Source organism: Macaca fascicularis, chromosome 3, assembly GCF_037993035.2.
Source record: "Macaca fascicularis isolate 582-1 chromosome 3, T2T-MFA8v1.1".
Classification (NCBI taxonomy): Eukaryota; Metazoa; Chordata; class Mammalia; order Primates; family Cercopithecidae; genus Macaca; species Macaca fascicularis.
The window spans coordinates 178680710-178697539 of NC_088377.1; the positions used below are offsets into that span (position 1 = coordinate 178680710).

At 35.5% G+C, this 16830-nt stretch overlaps 1 protein-coding gene across 4 annotated transcripts in view; it reads left to right on the forward strand.

Moving 5' to 3' along the window:
- Positions 1-16467, forward strand: part of CHRM2 (cholinergic receptor muscarinic 2) — a 157304-nt gene extending 140837 nt beyond the window's left edge. For all 4 annotated transcript variants that reach the window (XM_005550871.5, XM_005550869.5, XM_005550872.5 and 1 more), the window contains one exon: positions 12570-16467. In XM_005550871.5, the coding sequence (XP_005550928.1) occupies positions 12616-14016 (1401 nt within the window). In that variant the 5' untranslated portion in view covers positions 12570-12615 and the 3' untranslated portion in view covers positions 14017-16467. The remainder of the gene's footprint in view (positions 1-12569) is intronic.
- Positions 16468-16830: the final 363 nt, after the last annotated feature.

Consider the following 16830-nt stretch of genomic DNA (forward strand, 5'->3'; position numbering starts at 1 on the left):
AGTCACTATTATCATGGTGTATTATGTTAAGAGGCTGTTATATTATGTGCCTTTTAAAAAATATTGTGAATGGTAGATTTTATTTTCCACATCTTTTAGATCTTCTAGATGTGGAAAGGGGGTCAACAAATTTAAGCTCACACAATGAGAAAATAACAGAGTTAGGCTTCCGTTTCAGCTTTAACTCCAAAGTCTTGTCTACTGTGTTCACAGATGCATCACAGTTATCTGGGTAGAAAGTTACGGAAGGAACAGTTGCATCCCCCATAAAACATGAAGCCAGCATTTCTGCCAGCTCATCTCCTAGAAAGATATGCAGCCTGGGGGGGCTTGCTGCTCTCTCCCTCAAAAGGAGGAATCTGAGAATCAAATGCCATTCTTCAAGCTTCCATAATTGCTTACAGGAGTCTTGCTTTGTGAATTGCAAGTTCTCCTTGTAGAGCATGTTGTCACATTCCACTGATGCTTTATGAGAAATTTTCCTTAACCTTTAGAAGAACAGAGACATACTTTCTTTTTTTTCTTCTTATGTTATTACCCTTTCCTCTTCAACTAACATACTTTGTGTATGCATATGCATGCATGCATGCACAGTCACACACGTGCATATACACATACATACACACACACACACACACACACACACACACACACACACACACTAGTTAGGTGAAGGAATCCAGTCCCAGGCCCAAACCTCTCAGCTTCCTATTTCCTTCCATCTTGTGGTATTCTGGGGTTAGTAAACACTCACAGAATCCTACTCTAACATGTTGTCTTAGAAGTTCAGGCGTGTATACTCCTATCCCAGCAGACAACGCATGCTAAACCTACTTTGCTGATGGTAGTATAATTGTTGATATGGTTTGGCTGTGAACCCACCCAAATCTCATTTTGAACTGTAGTTCCCATAATCCCCACATGTCGTGGGAGGGACCCAATGGGAGGTAACTGAATCATGGGGTGGTTACCCTCATGCTGTTCTTGTGATAGCCAGTGAGTTCTCATGAGATCTGATTATTTGATCAGGGGTTTTTCCCCTTTTGCTCGGCATTTCTCTCCCCCGCCGCCTTTGCTTCCCCTTCTGCCATGCTTGTAAGTTTCCTGAGGCCTTTCCAACCCTGTGGAACTGTGGGTCAATTAAACCTCATTCCTTTATAAATTACCTGTTCTTGGGTATTTCTCCACAGCAGTGTGAGAATGCACTAATTGTGCTTCAAGGAAAAACCACCCTGCTTAGAAGATTTATGAAGCAAGTCCCAATCCATTTGCTGTCTACTGGAAGATCTTCCATTCTCAGGCATTATTTAGGAACGGAAATTGTATTTAAATACTTCTGTATGTGAACTACTCACAATTTAGCTACTTTTTATCAGATGACACGGTAGAGATGGGGGCAGAAAAAATGTGCTGGGGACATTTCCAAGTCAAGATGGTTTATTTCAAGAAGGGAAATGCCACTATTTTAACATAGCTATCACACTAGGCATAGTCCACATGGAACCTACTCCCTGATAGAGGTAAAGACTACAGTTTGGTAATTATATCTCAGTCTAAATGGGAGACAGGTATTTGGAGAGTCTGAAGATAAAGAGGAGTCAGGGCATTTAAATATTTATATAGTCTCAAACTAAGGGTGTTAGAAGAGGGAAGAGGGTGAGGTCTTTGGAAGAGAGGGTGGGTGCAGCATGTGATGACTTATCTTACATATATTCAGTTATGTTGTGATTCCCCTGAGGTCATAAACCAAAAAGTAGTTTCATTTCTAGCAGTCTGGAGAGTTGACTTCCCTGATTTACCACATAAACCTCTTCATTCTCTCTGACCAACTGGCTTTATTTTAATTCTAAATTAGGGTTTAGATACAAGAATCTTTGCTGAGTTGATGCAGCTTTTTATGTTTCTTCATCTCAATTGCCATTAGATCATTTAGTAAAGACTTTAATCTTCTCCCTGCTCTCATTTTTTCAAGTTTTCATGGGATAACACTGCGGTCATTTGGCTCAGTTCTAGAAATAGTCTGCAATCAAACTCTGGGGAAACAATCATTTTGTCTTTCGAATGGAAACAATAAAAATAGTTGCTTCCCATTACTCTCTACACTTCATTACTATTTTATTTTTGCAGCTTCATTGAATCTGGTATGAATCTTAATTATATGAGGCCTGTGTCATTTCTGTCATTGAAAAGTTAGAAGAACCAAGATTTAGCTATATGGGGGCGAATTAGTTTCTCTGTACCCTATACCTACATTCTAGGATGGCTACTAGAAGAGTGACGGTGTCTATTAAGCTTATAATTAACAGTGCATGTGTTTTAAGAGGCAATGACCAATAATAGCATGTCTATAAAACACAACCCATTTGCTTTACTTTTCATATAAATAGGCATTTTAATGACAAAAGCAACTTTCTGTTTCTCTCCATAAGCAATGCAGCCTTAAGCAGAGACATGCTTAAAATAAAAATATATTCCTATGTATAACTAAGTGTCCTTGTCTCTACTTAACTGTTATACGATACGCTATCTGAATATTTGTTTTCTATATACTCAGAAAAATGTTTCACTTCTATGTGTACCTCCTAATATTTTCACAACTTCTAATCTCATTTATCCTTATCTCAACTATCCTGGTTTATTCTTCAGAGGAAAAGTACTAACTTCCTCTTTATCTTCTCTCTTCTCCTAAACTGACTTTCGTTCCTCTCTTTAAAGTTGTCCTTGACCTACTATCCAACACATTGCTATGTGCTCTGTCTCAGCTTCCAATGGGCACATGAACCATTGAAAAGGATCCCTAAAAGGATGTTTTGTTTGGAGCTACTCAGCTTCTCTAAAACAACTGCTTTTATTCTAGAATTTTCTATCATAGTCCTAAAAAGCCTCAATTCTCTGCAAATTTGATTCACATTTTTAATTCAAAGCAATGAATTAACTAATTTAGAGTTATTAAACCAGCAGCCTGCCGACTTTAGAAAAAACAAAACAAAATTCTAAAAGCCGACTATACAAATTTCCAGTTTCTCAAGACGGTAAGAGAGACGGATTGATTCAAATACAGCTGCCTAATCATAGACAGTCTGTAGCTCTCCAAGAATTGCTTCCATTTTCCTTTCACTCTTCTTCCTTGTGGGAACAAAACAACCTTTAGACAGTGGACTTTCTCCACTTTTGCTGCTGTTTGCTTTAGAGCACATTGTTTAGTCAGCACTATTTACTAGATTACGTTCATCATCAATATTTGAGTTCTGTCAAATCCTTGGTACAGAAAAAGGTGGATGCTGAAGTGCTCTCTTAGATGGAATTTCATTTTTAAAAGTCTAAGGGTTGGGTATTTTCAGGTTTCATTCTGTTTAAAATTGTCCAGACCTCTTCCTTTTTGGCAGGAGGTGTATATTGTGTGAACAAATTAATGAAAACGTGCCACGGATGTAGTGACTAGGACAAGGGTCCCAGTTAAGTCACTTTTACAGCCGTTTCCCCCTCAGTCATGACATTTTTTTTCGGGTAAGTGGTGTTTAGGGTGTGTTTTGAAGAAGAGAAAAGATAGCTTGGCTGACATGGAGTGGAAGTTTGTCCCAGCGTCACTAAGAATAGTATTATGTTTGACAGGCAGCCAAAACGGCAAGCATGTTTACACTGTCATAAGGCCTTGCATAATCCTGATCTTTTTTACTTTGGGAAAAGTCATGAATTCTCTTCTATTTGTAATGATGTGAGGATCAGTTTGCTTTATCAGCTACTTTCATTCTGTTCTATAATTTTCTTTTACATTTTTTTTTTCTTTTTTATAAAAGTGCAACTCATATCTAGCACTGCACACAAACCTTAAGGGTACAGCTTGATAAAATTAAGTATGTGTTTGGTGTGGCTTTTTTTCCCCAAACATTGTACATAATGCATATCTGGTAAAATCTGCCATCCTATGCTGTAATTTTCTAAAGAAGGACAACTTATACATCCCTCTAGAATATTTTCAACACATCTTTTCCGATAAAATATAAAAACTCAGTATTGGTGAGGGCATGGCTGTCTTATTCTGTGTTTTTTTTTTTTTTTTTTAGTTTTTTTTTTTTTTATTATACTTTAAGTTCTAGGGTACATGTGCACTACATGCAGGTTTGTTACATATGTATACATGTGCCATGTTGGTGTGCTGCACCCATTAACTAGTGTTATTGAACCTACAGGTTGTCAGCCTCAATGTACTGAAGCAGAAACTCACCATCAGTGTTTTGTACTTTCTTTACAAGAAGCTATAATGCAGAATCTTAAGAATAGTAAAAAATCAATCAAACAAACAAAAACCAAAAATGTCAGATACAAGCCAGTGGTACGGGAAAGGAGAAAAAGAGAAAGGGAAAGAGAGATACAGATTGAGGAAAGGTTTCCAGGGAGCTATCTGTATTTATTTCACCACATCTGACCAGTCTTGCTCCATGACTTCTCAGCCTTGTTGCTTAGCATGATATTGGCCCATTGTTGTTTTAGAAAATTGGAAATTTCACCAGCAATTTGTATCTCCCCTAGACTGCAAATTCCTTGTTGACAAGAATGTGTTCTGTTTTGTTGGTCACCCATTACTACTTCACTTCTATCCCCCACAGCCCTTGAGGGCATGTGTGGATCTCCTCAGAAGAGTAATTCAGTAAGATATTTTGAAATAAAGAAAGCAAGCGAGCCATGATTTCTTAGCAGGGCCCCCACTACTCCTTGCGGCCACCACCCCCACCACAACTGCTGTTGTAGTGAGATTCAGGAGCTCATAAAAAAGCTCTAAATATGTACAATGACTCATAATGTGTTGCATGGCTCAAAGGAAAACCAGATTAAAAGAAAAAACAAAAAGTGGAAATTTACTTCATTTTTGTGTGATGTTGTCAAAGCACTCAGACTGTGGAATGTCAATATTGCTAGCTAGCAGGCCTGGACTGTCTCTTAAGCCCCAGGCCAGGATTCTCTTCCATCTGTAAGCAAAATTTAAGGACATTCAAGATTGGTAAGGGTCATTACAATGTAAGCAAACTATGTTATCATCACCTGCATCAATATCAAAACCATGTACCATCAAACCTTTCTTTAGAGAAAGCGGACTTTGCTCCCCAAGACATCCTTAAATAAGTCTCTCCCCAATTTTCTCTCTTTTTCTTTTTCTTGTCTTTCTCTCTGGCATCATTAATGGATCCCTAAAAGGATGATTGATTATTGATAACATAATCTCAAGGTGTATTTAACACATTCGCCAATGCAGTTTATAAATTAGTGGGATTAATTGAATGTTAAAAGACCTACAATAGGATATGGATTATATACCTGAATGGTCATCTCTCCTACATCAAATAGAAATCATAGCTGGAATGTCATTCATTGAATTATTATACAACATGTTTATTTGCAAATATATAAAATTAAAAATGAATAAGCTTCATTTGCTTTCTCATCAATGATAACCACATCTCATTCTTAAAGTGGGGAAGAGATAATACTTAAGTATCCTTTACTACCATCCACTGGCTCCTCAGTAGGTGAACCCTTGCTTCCAATGATACTCTGATATTTTCCAGAATTGCTGCCATATTACATGATCATTATATTTTTTATGTTTTCTATAACAATAATTTGTACTGAAAGCTATGTATCTAAACATAATATTATTGAAGTAAACTTGTAATTCTCTTAAAGACATACTATGGTGTTTAGCCCTCATATACAAAATTTGAAGGCTAACATGGGCCTTATCACTACTCTATCAGTTTTGATCATTTGAGCCAACACTGATAAGGCTCATTATCTTATCACTGTTACTTGCTAAGTGAATATGCTACTTTTAAGATTTTCATGGTTGAAAGATGGGCAAGAAATGCCCAAAGAACTCTGCTATTTTTTGATAATGTGTTCAAATAGCAGCAGAATTAAAAAATCTACAAGAAGCATGTATACTGAGATTACATTTTTAAAACAAAAGTTAAAGAAATAGAAACAATTATAAATTAAACGTTACATGAATTCCTCTTAATTTCCAAACTTCCTTCTTTTTCTGCAATTTTTTTATAAAATTACATGTCTTTTCTGTCACTGGATTTCAGCTGTTATCAACCATGGATTCATTTTTTTTTTCCTTGAGTTTTCTATTTCTTCTAGAAAATGTATTTAATGGGGCAGGTTTTATGCCACTGTGTAATGTAGTGGAAATAACATGGTCCCAGGAGTCAGATATACCTAAATTTGAATCACAGCCACTTGCTGAGTCTGTTATAATTATCATCCATACAACTGGAAAAGATAATAGTCATTTTTTTCAGGGCTATTGTGAGAATTAAATAAAATAACACGTAAAAATCCCAGCACTCAGATTACTTATGTATTGATAATTCATTATTAGCTTAATACATTAAAAATTCACCTACAAAAGCATTCATCATACATCAGGCATCCTGCCTGACCTCAGCAGTGTGTGAAGAAAATTTCATTTGTTTTTTATTTAATTCTCTACTTGTATCTAAATGTATATCAGAGTTTATTTTTTAATTATATTAATTCTCTCTGTAACAATTCAGAAAAATCTGTCATTGTCAATATTTAGAACTTTTTTTTTTTGTCCATTGATGTGGATACTTACATGGGAATCTATTCATTAATTCACATGGTGATATGTTTTATGATGATTAATTTTAAGACAATTTTTTGAATCTTAAATGTCACATATTTTCATGTGCAGAACCCTACTTATTAACTCCCTAGCCTATTGTGAACATCTCCTACCCAAAGCCCCAGTATTGTCCTGGACACAATGATTCTCACTCTGTTGTCTAAACCAAGGTCCCAACTTGATGTCGAGGTGTAGGACTTAGTCATGTCAGGTCAGAAGGAGAAATGTGTAAGTGAGCAGTAGCAGCCACATGAGACTGTTCCTCTGCCAAAGACTAAGTATTCATAGTAGAGTCTGGAGTTAGGTGCCCTTGGTTTGAATCTCAAGTAGCTTAATTATTTGATATTCAGTTCAACATTTATAAAAGGACTATAATAAACATCCTAATCACTTCAGGAGTTGTTTTGGAGAGTAATTATGCTCAAGACATGCGGATTATCATTACCAGTGGTAGTATTGATAATTTAATGTTATCGACAATTTAATATCATTGATAATGACAATTTAGTGCTACCTCTAACCCTGCGCCCCACACCTTCCCACTCTTAAGACAGCTGATACACACACATACACATACACATAATTTTCTGTTCACTCTTAAGAAAGGTGATAATTCTATACTCACTTGTCAAATTTTAACATTAACAGCGTTTGTTTAATACTTACTACTAATAGATCATAGTTTAGAGACATTATCTCACTTTCATCCTTACTACAACTCTGAAAGAAAAAGAAGGTTATTATTATTCCTGTTCGAGAAAAAAGAAAATTGAGGTTCATGAAATTTAAACGACATGCTCAGAGTCACACAGCTAATAATTAAGAGCAAAGATTAGCACCCACACCTTTTCAAGGAAGATGTTAAACTGTGGTTCTGTCTTCCCTGACATGTATAGGAAGTCAAGTAGTGAAGAAACTGAGGGCAGAAACATTGTCTTATAAGTTTCCATAGTATTCCAGGCCTTCGTCATAAACAAGACAGTAAAATATCAAATGGGTTATTGCTATACACTTGCCGTCTTAAGATGCTGAGTTCTTGAAGGTCATCTTCATTGTGTAGTCTTATGTGATTATGTTATTTCATCAACTTTTATTGCTTTAACACCACCCTATGATGCCACACCAGAACTAAAAACTTTTACGGAAATTTAAAGAGTAGAATCAATGTGCAGTTTGCAGGAGGAAACTGCTTTCTTTAGAGGAAGAGGAGCAATTCTACACAGCCTGTGCATTATGCTGACAGAAAGAAATGACAGCCTTCCACTGCTTGCGATTGCTTCTAAGAAAAATGCTTTCCACTTTTACATACCGTATTAGTATAATCAAGCAAATATTATAACTCTAAAATTTCAGAGACTGTAATAGCAACTAAGTTTGTTAACATTACATAAATTTATTGTGTTTCACCTAAGAATTCCAGTTTACTGGAAACCAAATGTCCTAAACTAGCAACCTCCGAGTGTAGTTCATCACTGTCCTGCTGCCTAACAATTCTACGCATTACTGGAGAGAGTATAATTCTTCAAAGGGGAAGGGAAACAGAGCAAGTGTGTATAACTGCAAGCTAAGGATGTTGGTTTTAGTCGTAGATTATTTACTCATTAGCTTTGTGATTGTGATCAAGAATAAGTTGCTTTAACCATTTGTGCAACATCAGTTTTCTTTATCACGTAAAGGGGATGATAGAACCTGTTCCATACATTTTATATAATTCTTAATGTTAAGTGAGATATATATATTTAAAGCATGATATTCAACTTCTCCAATACCAAATCTGTATTAGTTAGAATATCCAGAGAGACAGAACCAATAGGATATGTGCATGTGTGTGTATATATATAGACACATGCAAATATATATACACATACATATGTGTACATATATGTATATACATATATGTGTATAATATATATATTTATATACACATATATACACAATATATACACATATATATAATACATTATATATACACAATATATACACATATATACACATACACATTATGTATATATACATAATACATTATATATACACAATATATACACATATATACACATACACATTATGTATATATGTGTATATATTGTGTATATATGTGTATATAAATATATATACATATATAAAAACATGTGTATTGTGTATATATGTACACATATATATGTGTGTATATGTACACAATATATACATATATTTATATGTATACATATATTTATATAGCGAGAGAGACACACACACACACACACACACACACACATATATATATGAGGGGATTTATTAGGAGAACTGACTCACGTGTTTATGGTGGCTGAGAAGTCCCATGACAAGCCATCCACAAGCCTGAGACCCCAGGATGCATGGTTCAGGCTAAGTTCAAACGCCTCAGAACCAGGGAAGAGGATGGTGTAAGTCCTAGACTGAGGCTGAAAGCCTCAACACCCTAGGGTTGCTGGTGTAAGTCCTGGAGTTCGAAGCCTGGTCTGCCTGGAATTCTGATGTCCAAGACCACAGAAGAAAAGTCTACCACAGTTTCAGAGAGAGATCAAGTCAACTTCTGAAATTGTTCTCACTGGGCTCTGGCCAATTGGATGGTGCACTCCAACACTGAGGGCAACATTCCCCATCTAGTCTACTCACACTCAAATACGAATTGCCTCTGGAAACATCCTCACAGACACATCTGAATTAATATTTCATCAGCTTTCTAGGTATTCCTTAATTCTGCCAAATTGACACCTAAAATTAAGTTCACAAGTCCACCACTTGTCAGCCTAGTGATCATGTACATCTCCTCAAACTATATGTTATTTCCAAATAAAAACAGTAACAAAGTTCCACGTAACACGATGCAAGCAACGTGATGTGACTATCCTGCACACAAGCGAAATGCCAATCTCTCTTCCAGAATTCAGCTTTCAGGATTTCAACATTCAGGATTTTAATCTTTCAGGATTGTAATTTTGGGAATTTTGGACTTTAGCAATTTAGATCCTCATCAAACTAGTTGATTTCAAATCCCTACTTTTCAACGTAAGTGTTATTCATTATTCTCCAGAGGAAATTATCAAAAATCTTTTAAAAACTAGAATATAAGTCCTATGCTTTATTAAAATTATGAATAATTAAAATGCAGAGCCAATACACACATTTTCGGTATTTTTCAAACTAAGTGGATTAATATTAACATTTCATGAAACAGATACACATATAGCTCGACTCCAAACTGTCCATGAATTTATCTAACAAACAGAGAAAAAGGTGCTTGTAAGCAAGTCACAATTCTGATCTTATAGTTGACTGAGCTATTAAGAAGTTGTTGCAATAAGAACTGGGATAATAAAATGTTTTTGTTCAAATACATTACCATGAATACACAATTGTATGATTAATTGCAAAAAAGGATTGTCAAAGAGAAACCTGATTAAAATAATTCAACTGATCTAAGTTGCATTCCATTAGCATCATTTCCTGACTAAGCTCTTCAATATTTCCCAATGAGCTGCAGGCATATAATACATACATATGTAGTATTATATAAAATCACCTTTTTGCTTAAATAAAATTATATTATATTTATATAATATAAAATATTATATAATATAATATTTTATATTATATAATATAAAATATAATATAAAAATTATATTCTATAATAATCTATGTCTCACTATGATTATGTCATCTTCTAACTATATAACTTTCCACAGCAATGCCAGGACACAAATATCTGCCTGTTTTAATAGCTGCATAATATTCCATTGTAAGAGTATTCCACAACATATTTAACCAATCCCTTGTCAATGAATAGTTTTAATATTTCTAGGGATTTTTTGCTATAAAAACATTTCTGAGTGGATATACTTGAGTAGACCTCTTTGTACATTTTTATGACTATATCTGAAAGACACATTCCTAGATGTGGCATTCCTGAGACAAGTGTTTCTTAATAAATTTTTATATAGATTTAAAGTTCTATAGATATAGATAAATTGTCCTTCATGGTGATTATCCCACTAGTCCCACCGAAAGTATTCAATACTACCATTAATACTACGGATGGAAAAATGTTTTTCACAGTTTGGATTTGCATCTTTAAACTGTGGGGTTGAGTATCATTTCATATGTTTAAAAGTCATTAATGTTTAATTTTTCTTTGATTGAACTACTACATCAATGTTTTAGATTACTCATCTTTCATCTTTCCGTTTTTGCCAAAACTGTATTATATTAAAGACAATGGATAATTTTCTATTGTGCAATTTAGAAATATTGTTTCTCAATTGTTATTTTGACTTTTTTGCTCTATGCAAAAAAAGGAATATGCAATAGTTACATATATTTTCCTTTCTGTGTTCTGAATTTTGGGTCTTCTTTTATTAAGGCCTAATCTCATTATTTGGGTTTTGTCAAATAAAGTACTGGAAAACAACTGACTTTCCAAAGTAGAATAAATTATTTGTTTAAATGTTATTTGTGTTATGAAGTTGCTTACCAAATTATTTTCTACATGGATTTCAAGGGCAAACCACTGCCCATTACCTTGTAATTAATAGCATCCAAACTAATCAATATTCTGAAATTGTAATTTCTCAACAATGGTTATTTTCTGACAGCTCACAACAATTTTTTCAAAAAGAGGTGAAACTTGGGCTAGTTTCTCCTTCAGATGCTGTTTCTCCAGAAATGTGTCATATCTCTTTGATGAAGTCTTAACTTTCTTTTCTAAATCCCCAATATTCATTTTCCCTTATGAAAGATCACTCAATTGTCATCAGACTTCAATAATATTATCTCAAAAATGATGATTATGTATTTACCTACACACAACAGGATAGGGAAACAAGAAATGCACTCAGGTTTAATAATTGCTTCTTTATCAACCCATGTCTGCCACCAGGCAGAGACCTTGTTTTAATCGTCATTGAATGTCCAGAACACCTAATTAAGAGAAGCTGCTCAACAGATATGTGAGCTCAAAGTGAAAGAATGAATGATTGAACAAACAGGGATTTCACCTTTCTGAGCCTTAGTTCCTTCTACAAAATAAAAGTTTGCCAGAAAGAATAGTAAGATAATAGATTTGATAGTAGTTTGAAAAATAAAACATTCAGAAAAGTGGTACTTTCTCCCAAAATTTTGTCTTCTTATTGATGTATTGATTTGTATGTCTATTCCAGAAATTTCTTTATGCTTTGGAAAGTTTTATGCATAATTTTGGCTTATTCAGTTCAATATGCATTTAATAAGCAAATATTCTTTTGTAAGATATGGAATATCGGAAATGCTGACTATGTAATACTGATTACAAGTATAAAATAAAATAGAGGCCAGAGGAAAATAATTCTCATCTAGGGAGAGTATCTTGGCTAATAAATTATTATTACATTATCTTTATTTTCACCATCCTCAGTATTATTGTGAAAAAGGCTTAGAGTTTCCATGAGGAAAGGCACTGTTAACTATAAAAGTCACATATTCAATATTATACATTCTATGCTTTCTTCTATAATTGTGTCCTCTCACTAGTTTACTAATTTTTATGTCTATTCCAGGAATCTCTTGATGTTTTAGAAAGTGTTGCTTGTAATTTTGGTTTATTTAATTCAATTTATCAGTATTATGCTAAGTTTCATTGATTGATGAGATATATAGTAGACCACTAGATAGACAGATACTCATATGTGGATAAGGACATATTCAAAACATTATTGGACTTCAAGTTCATTGCCAGCCTGAAAGGTCCTTTTGAATCCTCCATTTAAAGGTCTTGCTTTTTATATGGGGAACTGAGGCAGGTAGACACAACAATCATGCAGGAGAAAGGGAATTGGGAGAAAATAATGTGGTTTAAAGGGAAACAACATTATGTATTTTAAAGCAATGTTTATATTATGTTTGTTAATTTTATTCTATTTCCTTGCAGGTTTAAATGTTTACTTGCTACTTGGCTACTGATTAGAGAACACAAAATGAATAACTCAACAAACTCCTCTAACAATAGCCTGGCTCTTACCAGTCCTTATAAGACATTTGAAGTGGTGTTTATTGTCCTGGTGGCTGGATCCCTCAGTTTGGTGACCATTATCGGGAACATTCTAGTCATGGTTTCCATTAAAGTCAACCGCCACCTCCAGACCGTCAACAATTACTTTTTGTTCAGCTTGGCCTGTGCTGACCTTATCATAGGTGTTTTCTCCATGAACTTGTACACCCTCTACACTGTGATAGGTTACTGGCCTTTGGGACCTGTGGTGTGTGACCTTTGGCTAGCCCTGGACTATGTGGTCAGCAATGCCTCAGTTATGAATCTGCTCATCATCAGCTTTGACAGGTACTTCTGTGTCACAAAACCTCTGACCTACCCAGTCAAGCGGACCACAAAAATGGCAGGTATGATGATTGCAGCTGCCTGGGTCCTCTCTTTCATCCTCTGGGCTCCAGCCATTCTATTCTGGCAGTTCATTGTAGGGGTGAGAACTGTGAAGGATGGGGAGTGCTACATTCAGTTTTTTTCCAATGCTGCTGTCACCTTTGGTACGGCCATTGCAGCATTCTATTTGCCAGTGATCATCATGACTGTGCTATACTGGCACATATCCCGAGCCAGCAAGAGCAGGATAAAGAAGGAAAAGAAGGAGCCTGTGGCCAACCAAGACCCCGTTTCTCCAAGTCTGGTACAAGGAAGGATAGTGAAGCCAAACAATAACAACATGCCCAGCAGTGACGATGGCCTGGAGCACAACAAAATCCAGAATGGCAAAGCCCCCAGAGATCCTGTGACTGAAAACTGTGTTCAGGGAGAGGAGAAAGAGAGCTCCAATGACTCCACCTCAGTCAGTGCTGTTGCCTCTAATATGAGAGATGACGAAATAACTCAGGATGAAAACACAGTTTCCACTTCCCTGGGCCATTCCAAAGATGAGAACTCTAAGCAAACATGCATCAAAATTGGCACCAAGACTCCCAAAAGTGACTCATGTACCCCAACTAATACCACCGTGGAGGTAGTGGGGTCTTCAGGTCAGAATGGAGATGAAAAGCAGAACATTGTAGCCCGCAAGATTGTGAAGATGACTAAGCAGCCTGCAAAAAAGAAGCCTCCTCCTTCCCGAGAAAAGAAAGTCACCAGGACAATCTTGGCTATTCTGTTGGCTTTCATCATCACTTGGGCCCCATACAATGTCATGGTGCTCATTAACACCTTTTGTGCACCTTGCATCCCCAACACTGTGTGGACAATCGGTTACTGGCTTTGTTACATCAACAGCACTATCAACCCTGCCTGCTATGCACTTTGTAATGCCACCTTCAAGAAGACCTTTAAACACCTTCTCATGTGTCATTATAAGAACATAGGCGCTACAAGGTAAAACATCTTGGACAAAGATAGAAGGTGGGCAAGGGGAGCTTGAGAAGAATAAAAGGGATAACAGAGCTCCTAGTTTTAAAATCTCTGCCACTGCACTTTATAGTCTGATTACAAAACGTGCAATTCAGGAGCCCAGCAGTGACACACTCATCAGGCCTAGGCTCCAGTTTGCAAAAATTGCACCTTATAAACTGCCAGTATTAGGAGCAATGAGACAATGAAAGAAACATGTTGGGATTCTAGATTTACGAAACTATATACTCTTTCTCATACTCTCTTGAAGAAGGGCTTCTGAATCTACAATTTTATCAGTCTCTGCACAAGAGGAATAACCTTGTTCCTTTTTTGTTTCTTTTGTTGTTGTTGTTCTCATGTGTCCTTAAGAGAAGGAAAAGCCACAGTCACAAGGTAAACATGGAGACTTAAACATAAAGAAATAGGCACTATACAATGGGGACATAAAGAAAGAAAATCAAAGAAGGATGCAGAAATTGTCTCCAGAGTGTTAAGCATATTTTATTATTTTACAGTCCTATTTAGATGATTGCAATGTAATAAATGCTTATTTTTTGCCTTTCTTTTTCCCACCATGAAAAGAAAGCAAGCAAACAAAAACTCCAACTAGGTCACACCATTTTTCTTCTTGTTATGCCATTATTTTATACATCCCTGTTCTATATGGTTTACAGGCAAAACCTACAGGACTTTCACTAAATCTAGCCAGAGACAGCCATGAAAATGGACATTTCACCCCTCCTCAGTGTGTCCATTGCATTCGTTGGGGGATATCAAGGCCTATAAGGATTTAGTGCACTTATGAGCCTATATGCGAAATGTTAAAACCAATCTGATTTTCTCCTAAATAGCCTTTTATTTCAACAGAATATCCTACCTAAAACATAAACCTGTTTAAGAAACCAACGTCATTTTGAAGTTGAGGTTTCATCAAATTAAATAATGGACGATTTAGTTGCAGCAAGTTTATTAAAGTCAGGTGAATTTTAAGATTAAAAAATAGAAGTTTAGGACATTCTATTTCAACCCCTGTATGAAATGTTAACTTATAGTAAATGAACTCCTGACTTTGTCAGCAGAAAGGAATGCTGTTTTATTTATTTGGAATCCTAAAGAGGATTAACATACTCACGCAGCACCAGTGATTTCTCGGTCAGTCCCTAGAGAATAGGACCTTCTATCCAATGCCTGCTAAAGGATGATATTCAAATTATAATCAAGTGAGGTTGTCAGCAATTATCCTATGACCCCGTGAAAGGGGAAAAAAAGATATTTTAAAAACTATTACTGAAATAATTACATATTCCATATTCCTCAAATTGTCAATTCTCCCTAACGTTATTTAACTTCAAAATTCCCTTATCAGTAGAATTATAGTAATCTTTGTGACAGAAATGTAGTGGCTAACTAAATAGAGGACAAATGAGCTCACAGAATCTGACAGAAGGATGTAGGTGGCTGTTGCCATACCACCTCTCACCATCTAATTCCAGACCATAATAATCATGTCAGGAACTATTATCTAAGTGGTGGCATTATATAGAATCTTGCCACATAGAGATTTTTTATTTGGTCATCTAAATAAATATAGAATTAGGATTATACTGATTCACATGTAACTAGTTATTTTTATCCTTTATATTTTTCTTACACTATTTGCTGTAGTTTTCCAATGAGATTTTCTAAAAATGGCTCAATCTATAGAAATCAAATGATAAATGCATCTTCAAATTTCATATTTTGGATTTTAGATTTATGGTATCTTCTCCAGTAATAATAATGTTAATTATATGATAAATTTGTCAATATTAGATCCCAGCATTTAAAAGAGTTATTTTGTATAATTAGCCTCATTGATGCCACCTCAACAATTTGGAGAGTTAAGAAGGAAAAAAAGCATGAGGAAAAAAACCAAAAAAGTTGTAAGTTAGTAAGAAGCAAATTGCCAGCAGTATTTATATTTGACTTACCCTTCATAAAAACAATTTCCTGTCTAATTAACTTCAGTCATTACCCCCCAAATAATCTTCCATATTCAAAGCATTCATTTATATAGATTCCCTTACCTACAGTTACTTCAACATGCACTTTTACATTTTAAATTCGTATTTATTTTCATATTGTTTCTTCAAATAAATGAATCAAATGAATGGAAATACCATCAAGCCATTGGGCTCCTTGACTTTCTGAAACCCAGAGAATTGACTAGCCAAATATATCCCTTTTTAATTTATTGTATCATTATGATGTAGATTCGGCTTTAGCTGGGAAGAACCCTTTGGCATCAAGGATTCAGGATTCAGGGTCTGTTTTTGTTTGCTCTGACAATCCAAATCACCATGAGTCAAGCTGTCTTTTAGTCTCTGCTGCCATTGTATCCTTCCTTTTCTTCCCTCTGTTATTGATCCTTGCCACAGCCACTGCAACCTCATTGAAAGAGAAACTGTCACGTTAAAGAAAGAAATTGAAGATAGACTGCCACCACGGAAACTTTGTCAAACAGATCAGAAAATGGAAGGAATACTGAAAATGATAGATGATTGGAGAGATATGGAGATTATATTCAAGGATTTTTTATTAACCACTGCTGGATTTGTCTATTTCAGTGGCGCTCAAACAGAGACAATTCCCCTCTCCCCGACAGGGGACACGTAGCAATGTGAAAAGACATTTTTGGTTGCCACCCTGGAAGGAATGCTATCGGTATCGAGTGCGTAGAGGCCAGGAATTCTGCTAAATAGCCTATAACGCATAGGACATTTTCCCCCACCCCCTTTAAACAAATATTATTTGGCTCAAA